Source organism: Echinops telfairi, unplaced genomic scaffold, assembly GCF_000313985.2.
Source record: "Echinops telfairi isolate 266 unplaced genomic scaffold, ASM31398v2 ScPeMD7_7457;HRSCAF=8495, whole genome shotgun sequence".
Classification (NCBI taxonomy): Eukaryota; Metazoa; Chordata; class Mammalia; order Afrosoricida; family Tenrecidae; genus Echinops; species Echinops telfairi.
In genome coordinates, this window is record NW_022111357.1 from 19,693,099 (window position 1) to 19,709,756 (window position 16,658).

Here is a 16,658-nt window from a genome sequence, read left to right on the forward strand (position 1 = left end):
GGGGGGGGGGCAGGGAAACGAGATGAATGGCCATAGAACCACCAAAACGTAATTGTGAGAAGCCTCCCACACTGTGAAGACCATACCCAGTGTCATGGAGTCACCAGAGGAGAATTTGCTGACAAAACCGAGACACAGTATTAAGCAGGAAACACACCATTAAAGCTCTCTGTGGGACACAGTCCCCTCAGACAGGTGGGATCACCAGGAATCGTGATCCACGGGACAGCGGCTTCTAGCCTTATCCACTGTAGAGCAGATTAAATTTAGGCATTAAAAAGGGGTCCTAAAATAAACCGGTTGCAAATACTACATTCACTTTGACATGGGCTGAAGTTTTTGCATGATGGTTTGCAACACAAATATTCCAACACTGATGCACTCGAATGAACTTTTCGAACATATATTACCCAAATCAAGAGTTTTAATACATAATTTTGAAATACAATCTAGTGAAGTACAAAAGGACTTAAGATACTTGGGAGGAGAAACCAAAGCAGCATCCAACACTGGGGACTTTGTTGTCTTCTTTAAAGTCGTAAGGTCAACGAGAGCGCGCAAACATCCAGGGTACATGCAACACAGTTTGTCAGCCACAGTGGGTTTCCAGCGGCTCTTTGACAGCAGGAAGTTTCTCTTTCCAGGGTTCCTGCAGGCATGCAGCCCAGGGCGAAGCAGAACAGCCTAGGCTTGAATCCTAGATCCCACCTTCTGGTTTCTCCCACACAGTTCTTTTGGCCCAATGAGAGCGGCCCTCAGTCTCACTGGAGTGTTATGTTAAATCTGTCACTAGCCAGTGGAAAGCAATGCACATTTTATTAAAACAATAACTGATTCACACAGGCATTCAGGAGCACATATCCAGACTAACACCAGATTTCCAAGCAGCTTTGCTTTGAAAATAAAAGTGTTTTTTCTTTGTTTCTAGTAGTATGTGTCTAGGTTTTGAAGAAGGAACACTAATAGCAGACTCTCCACTTTCCAAGGGTTTTCAATAAAATGGCTTGAAGATGTATTTATTTTCCTGGTTGAAACATTTCGCGTGGGGCTGTCTCTGGAATGCAGCGGAGTGAGTCTGTGAGGAGGAGCTACCTCAGGCCTGTCTGGTCGTCACCATATTCCCAGGTGACAAAGGTACATGACAACTGCTCACTGACCCCAATACCACCAAAGCCTGGCGGGATCCCACCTTGCCACCAGCCACACTGCTGCGTCAGGACTTAATCATTTCACCCAAAGAATGGCAGCACATGGAACCAGTGTCGAGTGCAGATGTCCAAGGAAATGCGGTCGGTCACACACATGGGCCATCCTCACGCCCTTCCCATAACCCACACAGACTACCTACAGTAATTCGCAAAGGTGATCCGGCCCGGTCTGTTATTGCTGCCAGGTGCCGTCGCCCCTTCTGACCCATAGCAACCCTATGCACAACAACACAACGAAACACAGCAGCCCCGCACCATCCTCATAATTGCTCCTCGGCCGCTGCTGCAGTCACTGTGTCAATCCACCTCGTTGAGGGTCTCCCTCTTTTTCGTTTTTCACTGCCCCTCTACTTTACCAAGCATGGTGTCCTCCAGGGACTGGTCCCTCTGGACTGCATGTCCAAACAATGAAAGCTGGAGTCTCATCATCCTTGCCCTTAAGAAGTGTGTGACCTTATGCAGAGCTTTGAAACACTGTCATATACTGAAGGCCCAAGGAATGGACCGGGCTTCTAATTTTATTGAGCCATTTCTGCCTTTACAGAGCTTTACCAAGTTTGAGACAGCTGCCCGATTCCATAGTCACTGAAGCCTCTATATCTTCTTACCTAATACGTACAAAAGCTAGAAGACAAGCCATCTAAACGATGTTCTCATCCACAAAGACACTAGTCGACATGCTACTTTGTTGAGTAGCAACGCAGTCATCTAAGGTGCGCACACCGGTCTGTCCATGTCTGGAGGAAAGAACAGTAATGAAAATCGAACACACATGGAAACAATTAGTCCAGGAGACTAATTAATACACCACCCAAACATCGGTCTGTATGACCCTGAGACCAGACGAACTAGAAGGTGCTGGACCTCTGCTACCAACTGCTCTGAAGGAGATCGCATTGGAAAGTCCTGAACAGAGTGGGAAGAAATTGTAGAACAAAATGCAAAATCATTCAAAAAAGATCAAGCTTCTCATGGAAGCCCTGAGACGTGGCCCTTAGTCACTGCATGTACGCACAGGCATGTGCACACACACACAGACATGGACACCCCACCCCCCCACCCCCGGGGGTCAATTTTCAGCTAAACAATAGACAGCCTGATCTATAAGGGAACAACATTAATACAGTATGCATACCTTAAAAGACTCCATCATTTGAGCTCAAAAGGCAGCAAGGGCAAAGTTCAGAAGGGCTAGGAAAGGAGGAAGGAGGGAAAGAGGAACAGCAGAACAAAGTGACCGCGGGCTGCACGGACGAGACCGGAGAAATGGGCTCAAGGGTTCGGTGTGAAAATGATGATCTGAGCTGGAACCCTTCGGCCCACCGACATTAAACAGTGTCCAAAGAGAAATAAACAAACAAAACGACGCTCATCAGTGTAGACACTGAAACACACTCCTCTCCTTCCATGCTCTGAAGGTCAAGTGATTTGGCCACGTCCAAGGAGGTGACACTCATTCCAAATGATTAACTTTACACCACAATGAACACAAGATTTATGTAATAGTTTTATGTACACAGTTCATTATAGGGTTTATGGGGGATCTGAGGATACTTTAATTCTCTGATCCAAATAAATTTGCTAAAAAGCTCTAAAACATCTTCAACAAAGTCTTACAGCAGAACTGCCACAAAAAGCTGTATTTCCCATAATACTACACTGAAACAGGCAAAGTCTTTTGACAGTACTATAGGCTTCTATGCTGGGTGCCAGTGAAATAAAGAGAAGATATCGGTAATCATCAGGTTTGATGGTGTTCTTTCAAAGTCATTATTAACTATCACTCAAAGTCAATGTTAACTAGAAGATGATTCCACGCCCAACCCCCACTCGATTCCTACCTTAGCCACTTACAACCATTTGTTACCTGGATCCATTTAGTAACACTCTCATCTATGGATCCATCATCCATGATTAACAAGAAGTAGTATTGAACTTTCTTCTGTTTCCAAATAAAGTGCACCTCCTTTCCAGTATCTCTAGCTGCTTGTCACCTAAATAATTTTCTGGGGCCCGCATAATTACTACAGGGTGGCCATCAATCCCCAGTGCCTGCCCGTTTCCCTAGGCAGGCTAATGGCCATTTAGTTCACTTGGTCCTTACCACGCAAATGGTTCTGGAATATTCACTGACACGAGCCCTGGTAGCACAGTGGTTACCCATTGGGCTGCGATACGTAAGGTCTACAGTTCGAAACAACCAGGCAGTCTGCATGCTTTCTACTCCTGTAAAAAGTGACAGTCTCGGAAACTCACAGGGGCAGTTCTACCCTGTCCTCTAGGGTCACCAAGAACCAGCATCGAGTCAAGGGCAGTGAGTTTGTTTGTTTGTTTCATGCCAGTGGCATCCATCTCAATCCTTAGCTTTCCTGTCCTCTGTGTAATGCCAAGTGCTTGGAATTAACTTCAGTATTCAATATGCAGCAGGACACTTTGGGTCCAAACAGCTTGTTGTGGTTAGTTTTTTTTGTGAAGGAGAACATGGTAAATTTTAATCCTTTCTTTACAGGTTGTCTAGACCACTTTTGATTAAGAAAACTGTAGAAAGGTAGTGAGTGCCACAAGCGGACGCCGGGCGGTGGCGCGTGCGTCAGTTCTCCACAGAGCCCTGCTCTGCGGGGAGGGATCTGAATGCACTGCTGGGGTCTCTGCTCACACTCGCTGGAATCACTCATGGCAGATTTTAGTCCACAGGTCGCTTCCCCCCGTATTTCTTTGTAAACTCTTCGGCGTTCTTACAGAATTGTTTACGGTCCTTAGAGTATTCTTCGGCTAGGTCGGCCCGGAGTGGGAGCTCAGGCTGGGGGTTGCTGACCAGTGCTATGAGGGACTGGAGGACTTGGTCAGTTTTGGTGGCTGGCTTCCAGTTTTCAGCGCTAATCACGGGCAGGCAGACTTGCCCCTTCTCATCGATGTTCGGGTGGTAGATCTTTGTTTGAAAGGTGATCTTCGGTGGTTTGAAGGGGGACTCTGCTGGAAAGTTGATTTCAATTCTGAAGGCCCCCTTGTCGTATGGAGGGTTGTCAGGAACAATAAGCCTTTGCCAAGTCAATAAATTAGCTTCATCAACCTGGATGTTAGGGAAGTTTTTCATTCTACATTTGCGGAGTTCTTCAAGCTCCTTCATCAACCTCCTGCTGCCGCCATCTTGGATCCTGCTTGTTGTGTTTTATCAAATACTTCTCCCTACTGAGGATCAGAGCAACTGGTAGCACAGTGGTTAAGCGCTCGGCTAAACAAAACAGTCAGCTGTTCAAACCCACCAGCTACTCCAAGGGAGAGAGACGTGGCGGTCTGCTTCCATAAAGATCTGCACCCCTGCAGAACCCCAGAGACAGCTCTCCTCTGTTCTCTAGAGTCACGTACTTTAAAGTCTCCCACTGGCCATGTTGCAATCTGTGGCTTGCTGCTCAAGGTATGGTCTGTGGACCAGCAGCATCAGCATCATTATGAACTTGTCAGAGAAGCAGAATGTCAGGCCCCAGGCCTACTTAATCTAAGCCTACATTTGAACCAGATTCCTAGGTCACTTATGTATACACCAAGACTGGAGAAGTACTGTCTAAAGCACAGACCTCTCATGATCATGGCCCACCCACTGGAGTTCACAACGCCCCACAAAAAAGGCTCTGATAGGATCAACAGTACTCATCTCCAAACTATTAGTGATCCGCACTCAATGGCACGCATTCCAACTGTACCTGGCTACTTTTCCACTCCTAATTCACAGGCAAGGCCTCCACCTTACTACCATTTAAACTAAATGAAGCCCTTCCATGGTTTCTCAACCTTCAGTACTCATCAGGAGCATCTTCAAAGAAAAGGCTTTCTTGACCCCAAGCTAAAGCATGCCCACTGTATGCCCACAGAGCATCCTGCACCAGGAGGGTATTTCAATACAATACTCCTTAGGCGATACTTTAGGTCATGTTGCTGTACAGTCTGTGACAGCAAAGGCATTGCCCGTTCCTTTATCCTCAGTGGCCAGCACCGTACCTTCCCCTTAAGGAATGGCCTGCCACTCACCAACAGGAGCACACACCTGCACTAAAGGGAGGGGTGAGCCGATGCACATGGATTGACAAGGTGTCTGGGCACAGCAATGTCAACAACCTTCAACCTGGGGGATTAAGGTGGACTTGCACCCATCTCCTGGATGTGTTCTTCACTGTGAAGAAATTATTCCCATCAGCCTTGTTCTGGGGCCAGATTACCATACCATCCAGCCACCTGGCTACTGGCTCTACCTGCAACAGGGCCCCGCAAAGAGCTTCCCTGAAAGGCACTCAAGAGCGGTGTAGACTCACAAAGCCATGCCTCTCCCTCACTGCTTTTTTTTTTAACTTTGGAAAAATATGTCTTTCATTAAGAAATAATATCACCATGCAACGCATGTATTATTGTTATTCTTAAATGACTCGATAATTGTTTTAAAAGTTTCCGCTGTAATTTCCAATACAGTAAACATTAGTAAATAGAACCCATATAAACCGAAGTCCGAAGTCATTTGTAAGAGACAACTGTTCACAGACAAAAAACATTTGAGCAATGCTAGATTAGAAAAAGTTGTGCATGAACCTCAACATAAAGTGGACTGGATTCACTGCCCCATTCTGCACCCGCACTGACCGCCTGGTGTAAGGCCCGGTGACGGGGAAATGGCTACGAAGATCCAAGCTGTTCCACACTGCTTTTCTCGTCTATTCTAGGCCTCCTGCAGACTGCAACGAGAACTCTTCTGGAATCAGTCTCACACACACTCACAGTCACTGCAGTGACAAGCCTCACAGGGTGAGACATGCCAGATTAAAAATAAAGAACCCCGTAGGAGAGAGACCACCACAGAAAGTGGTACTGCACTTTTATAAAGGACCACACAGGGCACAGAGCTGGCAAGAATAGGTGCTGTGACCTCCTGCAACTGGAGCTTCGGAGCTTTCCCCAGTTCTGACTCAAAAACGACTGTCAACAGCATGAAGTCTGTGGAGTTTGGGATGAGGAGAGCCGAAGTCGCAAAACAGTTGAGAATGAACAACCCACAGATCCTAAAAAATCCTGTTTAACCTTGTTTTAGAAATTCCTTTTATAGGAGAGGGTGTCCCCCACCCTCCACAATGGGATTATCCCCCCCAAAGCTATGTATTTAATTTTTTTCACAAAACAACCTTATCACCTTCAAAGTACTCTCCATTACACTTAATACATTTGTCAAATCTATAATTCCATTCTTGGAAATATTTTTCAAACTCATCTGATTGGCTGGCTGATAGCACCTCCCTCGTTTTTTTCTTCACCTCTTCTACACTATCAAATCACTGTCCTTTCAGGTCTGTCTTCATTGGTGGAAACAAAAAGAAGTCACACAGAGCGAAGTCAAGTGAGTAAGGTGTGTGGGACGAGAGGCATGCTCTTTTTTGCCAAAAACTGGCGCACTGAGATGGCTGCATGAGCAGGTGTATTGTTGTGGTAGCAAAACCAGTCCCCCATCTGCCACAAATCAGGTCTTTTATGTTGCACACTGTTAGGCAATCTTTTCAGAACCTCTAAATAGAAAGCTTGATTAACAGTCTGACCTGGTGGAATGAATTCTGAATGCACGATGAGTTGACATTTTTGTCCATTTGGGAAGTTGACGGACGTCCAGAATGAGGTTTATCATCAATCAACATTTCACCTTTTTTGAAATGAGAAAACCACTTGTACACTTGAGTTTTTCCCATAGCACTGTCTTTGTAAGCTGTATTCAACATCACAACAGTTTCTGCGGCATTTTCCCCACCGAAACAAAATTACACAGCTGCACACTGTTCTCTTAAATTTGCTATCACAAAAATCAAGATTTCAGCATAAATGCTTTCACGAAAAAATTCAGTGACCAGAGAGAAACTTCCCAGATGCCGCCACTGGGTGCACTAACTCAGAGCAAGTTGCTGGATGCTCACCCAGTGGGAAAAATGCATACTACGAAAGCTTCACCTAGCAGAGCCTTATTCCAGTGTTTTGGGTACCCCTTGGTACATGACTTTGTATCCTCACAAATATCATCATCTACCTAATTACACCTTACATTTATATCAACACTTCCAACTTTTCCAAATGCTCTTTTTATTCTCTCATTTTATTCTCACGACTGTGATACAGGCAGGGCAGTTACTGGCACTTTGTGGGAAAGAAAACCAAGGAGCTGAGAGCTCACAGGCTGCAGGGCACAGGTGAGAGCAGAGTCTGGAGCTGGGCGGCCACAAAGAACCGTGTGAATCCGACACAGAAGCCGGTGCTGCTATTCAAGGAGTGGGTAGATCTGGACGTGGGAGAGAAGCAGAGGGGGGCAGCCTGGACACCGCCACATCAAACAGAATCCTAGCATGCTTGTTTCATGTGCCCCATAAAGATTTATAGTCTCAGGAACCCCAAGGAGCAGGTCAACTCTCTCCTATGAGGTCACTGCAAATTGGAATCGCCTGGATAGCAGTGGGTTTAGTTTCAGTTGGGTGATATGTACATATTATGTAAGCGCCATCACCTCAGGGTAGGTCTACTGAAAATTACTTATTACCTGTTATATTGGATCTTTATTACTTTGTATTTTGAAATAATTTCAAAGAAAAATTGCAAAAAAAGAAAAAGGCAATCCCTTATACTTTTCACCCAGATTCCATAAATAATTTTATACCAAGTTCATGTTATCATTTCCCGCTAATATGTGTATGCATATTGATGGGTGTTTCCTTTCCTGAACCACTTCAAAGTAAATTACAGTCATAATGCCCCTTTTACTCCTAAATTTCCTGACACAATGACATTTTCTTATGTAACTACTAAAACCAGGAAATAAGCACTGATATAGAACTATTACCTAATTAGACCTTATTCAAATTTCACTCATTATCTCACAAGGGTCTCTTATAAACCAAAAAGAACTAATAAAAGTCCTGGTTCAGGATCACATTTTGCATTAAGTTGTCAGGGTCAATGCTATGGACAAGATATTCCTGGGACCTGTAACTCTGCTTCATCTGGAAAGGGAAGGCACTGACACCTGCCCTACTTCGAGTGGCAAGCTGGGGAAGGACATGTGAATGCACACAAGTACCATTCAGAAGGATGATATAGCACAATACAATGAGACAAAAAGATTGGCTGTGCAAATAGATAGATACGGTTCCCCATTAGGCAACTAAACTTCCAGCAACCTCTTTCCTCACCTGGGAAAATGAAGCCAATCCCGACTTGGGCGACATAAACTCCCTGCCATCGAGTCCACACACACTCACAGTCACCCAATATAGGACAGGGTAGAACTGCCCCTGTGAGGTTCTCTTTACTGGAGTCGAAAGCCCTGTCTATCTCCTAAGGAGCAGCTGGTGGTTCGAACTGCTGACCTTGTACTTAGCAGCCCAACTCATCACCATGACTATGCTATCAAGACTCTTTGGACTACATAAAACAATGAACATACAAACAATAGCAGCCACAGCAAACCATTTTTGAACAATTCCTCTGTGCCCGTGCCCTGTGCTAAGTATTTTAAGTGCCTTATCTCAATGACCCTTCCTCTATAAAGTGGGTAATATTATGCTTGGGGCTTGGTGGCACCATGGATTAAGGACTGCTCCGCTAACCACAGGGTCGGTGGTTCTAGTGACTCTGCAGAAGAAAGAGGAGGCCGTTTGCACCCATGAAGGTGTCCAGTCCCAGAAGCCGAAGGAGCACTCACTCTGCCCTACAGGGATACTATGGGTCAGAATCGACTGGACGACAGCGAGAGGGTTAGACTCTGGGCTTGAAAATGGCTCCAGATCACATTAACTAGCAAGTGTCAGAGGTAGTATTTGAATCCAAATATTACCTGCCTATATGCTTGTCCATCGATCTAGACTTCCTCACCTTGTGTTATAAACTCAAGAGATCTTACTGTTCCTTTCATACCTCTTCCTAAAGACATAGTCGCGTTAGATATATTTCAATTATCCAAAAGAAGCTAATTTTTATAAAGCTGAGCAGGCATACTTTAAAACAGAATAACACTCTCACCACCTTATTTTTATTTTTTGTTGCTTTAATTGGGGCTTTATTAGGGGCTCATACAACTCTTATCACAACCCATACATACATCAACTGTGTAAAGCACATTTGTACATTCATTGCCCTCATCATTCTCAAAACATTTGCTTTCCACCTAAGCCCCTGGCATCAGCTCCTCATTTTTCCCCTCCCTCCCCGCTCCCCCCTCCCTCATGAGCCCTTGATAATTTATAAATTATTATTTTCCTCATATCTTGCCCTGTCCGACGTCTCCCTTCACCCACTTTTCTGTTGTCCGTCCCCCAGGGAGGAGGTCACATGTAGATCCTTGTAATCAGTTCCCCCTTTCCAACCCACCCTCTCTCCACCCTCCCAGTATCGCCACTCACACCACTGATCCTGAAGGGAATACCCCGCACCACCTCTTTTTAAAATACCAAACACAATCCGTGACTTAAAAAAAATTTGCATTGTGATTTAGGTGAAGACTGACCAAGTAAACTGGTTTCCCTTTTAGCAATTTACACACAAAGTGTTTTGTGGCATTGTGTGCAATTCCCACAGTGTGTCAGCACTTTCTCCACTTCCCCCCAATGCTGAGCACCTTAATTGGCAAACTCTGAATTCATAAACATCATTCATAACACACACTGAGCTCTGCAGAAAAAAATAATCGTCAAATAGGCTTTATCGGAAAAAAAAACACACCATAGCACATACTTAGACTGTCACTGTAATAGGGAAGACAGGTAACTTAAAAATTAGAGCTCACTCTTTAAAAGTCAGAAGCACAATGAAATGTTTAGAAAAAGACAATTTTGACATATCTGAGAAAGACGACTCTCGCCTACACAGGAATGGTTGCTTTGGTCACGAACACAGCACTCACTCTCGGTGGCACTCAAGTGTCCTTGCTACAAGATAGGCCACGTACTGCCTTCAGTACTGAGCCCTTTACCTGGTCTTCAAAAGTGTTGTGCAGATGAACAGAGTAATACCCTTTAAAAACAAAACGAGTATTTTTTGCTGCTTCTCTTGTACTAAGTAGGCCAAAAATGCACCTGTGTATCCTACACACATTATCAAAATGGACTAGTTGTACCTCTTCAACCCACTGACTACACAATCCCATGACTCAAGTGAGCAGAGTGGTCTTATGGGCAGCGGGGGAAAAAAAAAACCAACCACAAAGGAATACAGGCCAGTAACGATCTGAAGGGGTTTCAAGGGGCTGGGGATACGAGGTACCTCAGAAGGTTGATGAGCTAAGGTCAATGCGATGCCAGCTAAATTAAATGTCAAGTAGAAGCTATATGGCCTGAAAGAATTTCCTCGGACATTAGTTTATATAAAGCTTCCAGAGCACGAGCATGTGCCTGAAGGTGGGAGACCTGGAGGAGAAGGGCCACTCCCAGGCTCTGTGTTGCTCCTGTACGCAGTACGTACGCAGGCACCATCTTATGAAGGTAGCTTCCTCAACAGCCTGCAGGATTGCTGTGCTGGACCTCATCCTTAAAAATGAGAGAACCACACTTATATTTAATAAGCACAGAAAAGAAATCAGTTTATTTGAAGCCCACACTCAATGTTAACATGAAAGTAAGACAATTACAGCATTTCACTTGGTGGTCTTAATTAACTATGTTTATGGAAACTTCTATCTGACCCTCCCGACTCCACAAGATAGGTGGTATATTTTCTTATATGTCCCAAATATGCACCTGGATGGTAGCCAGGAAAAGGACAAACCAAAATACAGACACACAAAAACCCCAGGGTTAATATCAATGGGAGATCTGAGAGAAAGGGCCACAGAAGACTGGAAGTAAAGTGCTTTAGAGACGATGGATTAAGCCCGGGACATGCAGGCATACAACCAGCACGCGAGCGAATAGCACAAAGCAAGAAGCCTGACACCAAAATGCCTCTCCGAGTCCACTGAGGGTCAAGAAGGGCCATGAGGAACCCCGTGAAAAGAGAAGCCTACTGCTGATAAAACACCAGGCTTTTAAGCAAATAATCTGAGATGATCACGTTCTCCCCTCCTTCCCCCTCAACCCATAAGCAGCAATTTATGGAGCTTTTCAAAAGATCTAACTAAAGTACACTGCCAAGACCACTCAGACAAGAAGGCTTATCAATGAAAGTTGGAAGAAAGTGCCCCTTAAAAAAAAAAAAAGGTAGTACACTACCTACCACAAAAACTTAAACGCCAACATTCCAGTGTGGTAAATTCATGCATTTCATGAAGACCACAAATAGCAGGAGTTAGCCTTATTGGACTGCACCTCAAGTTTTCCATTATCCTTGCTTCCTCCTTCCCCAACATTTCTCTAAACAAGAAAGAATGTAGCACGTTCAGGTCAGATCCCGCACTGTAGAAGTTAAAGCCCAGCGAGATTACCAAAATGCTTTAGAGGTTGTGGTTGCAACACTGGTTGTTATCTAGGGTTTCAGCGGCAAGAACACATGCACAGTCAAATTAGCCAAGGGTCAAGCCAGCCTCCAGCGACGAGGTAAAACTAGGTTTCGGAAACAACACTGAGGAGGCAGGCAGGCAGTAACGTGAAGCCTCTGCAGGCCAGACAACTGCTAGGGGCCTGAAAAACGGAAATCAGGATGCTGGGAAGGACACAAAATTGAATTATTTTACAAAGTCACTTTCAAGAGCATCTCTGATAGAAAGTTGGGGGAACATATCAAAGAGACAGCAGGACAGGCCTTGGTCTTGGGTTCAAGTTACTAAGCTTTAAGAAGGTGAGACGCAGATCCAGAACTGCTCGGCCTAAGCTTCTGGCACCCTGCTAGGAGCAGAGCCTAGTATAAGAAGACAGGAAGTACTCACACATCCCCAAGGCAGGGATGCCTTCGTCAACGGCCAGTAACAGATGTAAGATCCTGCTGCTGAAAACATCTTACTTGGAAGTCTTCTTGTACTTACTACTTTAAGTAACAATTTTAACTGCAGAGGCTGGGAAGAGACTTTAAACATGAATGTTTCTGCCTCCAAGACTTACACGTTATCGCTTACCTCATCTAAGGAGCACAGCATCAGTGAATCCCAGGGGTGTCTGGGGTGCGGAGGGTGACAGGTGGAGGGGTGGGCCACACAGGATTTATTAAGGCTTTCAAATCCAACCCAGCACTCCAGCTGGCCCTCACCTGGCGGGTGACTGTTTGTAATGAGATATTACTGCTGGGAGAGGGTGCAGGTGTGTGGAGGCGGACAGGTGTGTAGAGGGAATCAGCGCCCAGAATGGAGGCTCTCTACCGTCCTGTCCTGCAGAAGCCTTCGTTCCACGGTCTCATATTACTAACACGTTTTCACGCTTTCCAACACACCCACCTGTATCTCATGTGAGGGAGTAAACACTCCGCCTAGTGCAACACAGAACAGAGCAAAACACACGGCGCCAAATGAAGCCAACATGGGGCAGGTGAACCACTGAAAGTGCACGGTAAAGTGGGGCTCGACAGGGCCATTGGTCACCGAAGGCGCTTCAACATCTAAAACAGTATTACTACTACACTGTCGACTGCCTGGAGACAAAACCAGGTCTTAGCCGATGCTCCAAGCCACTGCCATCAAGGCGATTCCGACTCACAGCAACTTGGCCTATATCGTTCCTAATTCCCTGGAAAACGTTTTGTACCTAAAATAAAAAAATGAAACTCACTGCCACTGAGTTGATGCTGACTCACAGGGAGCCTATAAGGCAGTGGTTCTCAACCTGCGGGTCGTGACCCCTTTGGGGGTCGATCAACCCTTTCACAGGGGTTGCCTGATTCATCACAGTAGCAAAATGACAGTGATGAAATAGCAATGAAAATAATGTGATGGATGGGGGTCCCCACCACATGAGGAACTGTATGAAGGGGCTCGCATGAGGAAGGCTGAGAACCACTGCTGTCGGCAAGGCAGAACTGCTCCAGCCAGTCTCTGAAACTGTAACTCTTTACAAGAGCAGAAACCTCATCTCTCTCCCACAGAGGGGCCGGTTCAAACTGCTGACCCTGTGGTTAGCAGGCCAAGGAGTAAGGATGCACTTAGAACCCTTTATCTAATTCATTCATTCAGCATTTACTGGGCACTCAATGCCTACTATGTGTCAAGCTTAGTGATAGCTCCAATGTTCTTAAAATAATAAGGAATTTTAATCCTTATAAAGGAGCCCGGATAGTGCTGTATGATTAAACTCTGGGCTGCTGACCATGAAGTCAGATGGTTCAAATCCACTAGCTGCTCCTTAGGCTAAAGATGAGGCCATCTGTTCCCATAAAGATTTACAATCTTAGAAACCTGTCTATTCTGGCTTTCTGGCTTGGAACTAGTTTGCGGTAAGATAGCCAAACACACCAAGAAGGCCAGGATCGTGGGAAAATACAGGGCCTGCTATGGTGCCTCCCTCAGGAAAATGGTCAAGAAAACTGAAATCCGCCAACATGCCAAGTACACTTGCTCCTTCTGTGGCAAAACCAAAATGAAGAGACGCGCTGTGGGCATCTGGCACTGTGGTTCCTGCAGTAGCTGGTGGGGCCTGGACCTACACCACCTCTGCTGTCACAGTAGAGTCCGCCATCAGAAGACTGAAGGAATTCAAAGACCAGGAGAAGCTCCACTATTTGAAACATCTCTGGCCTGTGATAAATGGGTTAATTGATGCTTAAAAAAAAAAAAAAGAAACCCTATTCTGTCTAAACCCCATAGTCTATTCTGACTCATAGTGAGCATATAAACTATATTAAATATACTATGCTATAGATGGTCACTTGAGTTAGAATAGACTTCATGGCCAATGGTTTTAATATAAAATTATCACCATGCTTGTTGCCTTTCTCTATTCTTGATTAAGAACTTGACTAGAACAATGTATTTCTACAGCATGCTTCAATTCTCAAGCCAAGGGTTATGTGAGGGGGCCTCAAAAAATGTGGGGAGGGGATGGAATTAAGAGATCATGAATTTTCATGACAAACTTTTCAAAGCCTTCCTATAGATACATATCATTAATATAATCTAAAATTTCTTTTCTTTCCACCGTGCCTCTGGAACAGATTCCTAATGCAGCCATGGTCGTGAAAACACATGAGACGATCACTTGACAAGCACTTTGGTAACAATGGCTGAAGTGGAGCCTGTGGTTGAAAGCTTATCAGCAGCAGGATTTTTTAAGCAAGACCAAGCACAGCAACTGACCCGTTGCTTTGACCACTATTATTTATGGTTGTACCAAATCTTAATCTTTCTTGCCTCCTTAAAAGAGTGGGAGTGGGGAAGTTAAAATATAATAACACTATGGTAAACAATATTTAAAAAGCAGATAGAATTTGTGTTTTCCCAAACTGTACATTATCTCCCTTAGTTCTCAAGATGCATTTGACAGCTGAGAGAGTATGTGTCCTGCCTGGCCACCGTGCCTGAGCTGGGACTGGCGTCTCCAGCAAAGTCTCCCGAGGCCCTGGGTACAGGACTCTCCTCACCACAGCTGCTTCCCCTCCTGCCAGCGCTTAGCGAGCTGTACGGACTGAGGAGAAAATGAGTCCATGTAAGGTCAGGCAACATGAGACAGTGTTATCAAAACTGCCAACAGCCTCAGGAAAAGCAAAAAAAGACCAAAATAGGCCAGATGTTGAGAAACAAAGTGGGCCACAGATGTGTGAAAAAACATTTTAGTATAGACTTAAGTTTGATGACCAACAGCAATGTGCGGTTCATGAATCCTCAGACGTCATAATTTCTATCTAGCCCATTCAATTCTGTTTGCTAGAGATTTCTAAACCTCTTCTTAAAAAGAGAACTCTCTTTAGGGGCGGAAACAAACAAACCCACCCCAACTAGGATCCTGTCCTTCAGTCCAATGGCAATAATCATTTGATATGATGCTTCAACCAGGAAAGATAAGCAAAAATATCTCTGTCTTTTACTAACGTTTAACTTAAAAGAATGCCAAACAGGAGGGTAAACACATCTGTGCACTTGATGTATTTTTTTTGAGATTAAATTCTGAATAACTTGCATAGTATATTTACTATTACACTCCTAAGAGTAGGAAAATTCATATTCCAAAAGAGCACTAGCAAAATGTACCATCATAGACACCCAATTCACTTCTTTACCTGCATTCTCACTGACCGCGTGCCAACTGTGGGGCAGGCAACAACACTGGGCACAGTCAGTCAAGTCGAAAGAGAAGTTTCCCTAAAGGAGAGCACTAGTAAGCTTCGGGGACTCTCCACCTTCTTGCTATAAATGGAGGTACACTATCATGCTACTGTGAATAGCAACCATTCAAATGTCAGTTTTCCATAGTTTAGCAACTCTAATATACTTTTTCTAATCTGGTCACTCAAAGCATTTTCAATAGCTAGGGGGATTTGGGGGGGGGGCTTTCTTTGATTCTAGAGTGATACTGTGTTTAACTTGAATTGAATAGACCTTTCCCTATCCATTAAGTTTGTAGGGAATTGTTCTCCTTTTTATTGTTTTAGTTCAAGTTGTCAGGTTTGGTTGATTCTATGTGGCGTTCAACCAGTTTCTCTCACTGCTGTATCCTTTATGGCTGAAACAGTGCCTGGTACACAGTGTATTCCAATACGTATATATGTATGTGTATTGATTGAATGTATTAATATATATATAAATTTGTTGACTGTATTAGTTATTCCTGTGATCTATGGTGCTCATTACCTTTCCAAGAACTTTTCGCTTTGCTTTCTGAATGCTTTTGGGTTGGAAAGAAAGAACCCACCACAACGTGTACCCGTTGCTTGTGAAAAGCACTCAGGCCCTACGTGTAAACAGTGGCATGTGCACAGTGCGCAGTTAAGGCTCAGACAACTTAGGCGTCACCAGTCACCTCACATCTTTCTCTAAGTCCCAGAGCTAGAAAAGCTAAATGGTATAACACCATGAGGACTCAATTAAGCCTACATCCGCACACTGAGAATTCTCCTTTGCCAACTAATTACTTCTCCACTGAAACAATTTCTTTCATCAAGGCAAGTGCCGTTTAGAACGGACACCGTGAGAACCAGAAGTAACTTCATACACAAATTCTGCCAGCAAGAAGCAACCACCATCACTAAGTTGCCCCAGGAACCTGTTCTTTCTCCCTCTCAGAACACTGAATTTAATTTCTATTTAAAGGGATAGTGCTTTTCTTTGGGGGGTGGGAGGGTGGGGACAGTGTGTGAACGAATTTGGTGAAAAACCAGTCAACGATGTGCTTGAAATTATAAAAAAACAAATTGCAAAGAAAATGCTCATCAGCCCCTTCCGAGTCTGGAGCCCGGCCACTGGGCATGATTTGGGGGTTACTGGCTCCAGCCCAACAGTGCCAAGTTTGACATCCCCTCCGTGAAGTCCAAGATGAAAGAAGCGACAACGTGGCCACCAGCTCAGTCGGCCTGCAGCTCAGGGGCACC

The 16,658-nt window shown here is 44.7% G+C and overlaps 2 protein-coding genes and 1 pseudogene across 3 annotated transcripts in view; 1 reads left to right on the forward strand and 2 right to left on the reverse strand.

Moving 5' to 3' along the window:
- MACO1 (macoilin 1) overlaps window positions 1-1,863 on the reverse strand; it is a 55,703-nt gene extending 53,840 nt beyond the window's left edge. For both annotated transcript variants that reach the window (XM_004705347.3, XM_045299070.1), the window contains exon 1: window positions 1,817-1,863. In XM_004705347.3, the coding sequence (XP_004705404.3) occupies window positions 1,817-1,848 (32 nt within the window). In that variant the 5' untranslated portion in view covers window positions 1,849-1,863. The remainder of the gene's footprint in view (window positions 1-1,816) is intronic.
- A 2,028-nt stretch (window positions 1,864-3,891) lies between these two features.
- Window positions 3,892-4,341, reverse strand: LOC101664556 (ubiquitin-conjugating enzyme E2 L3). Its single transcript, XM_004705094.2, has one exon. The coding sequence runs from the start codon at window positions 4,333-4,335 to the stop codon at window positions 3,892-3,894; it is 444 nt and encodes a 147-aa protein (XP_004705151.1). The 5' UTR covers window positions 4,336-4,341.
- A 6,262-nt stretch (window positions 4,342-10,603) lies between these two features.
- On the forward strand, window positions 10,604-13,901 carry LOC123522669 (annotated as a pseudogene).
- The last annotated feature ends 2,757 nt before the right edge of the window (window positions 13,902-16,658 follow it).

What these genes read in the sequence shown, in the direction of transcription:
- LOC101664556 (XM_004705094.2), bottom strand. Translation starts at nt 4,335, where the DNA reads ATGAAGGAGCTTGAAGAACTCCGCAAATGTAGAATGAAAAACTTCCCT.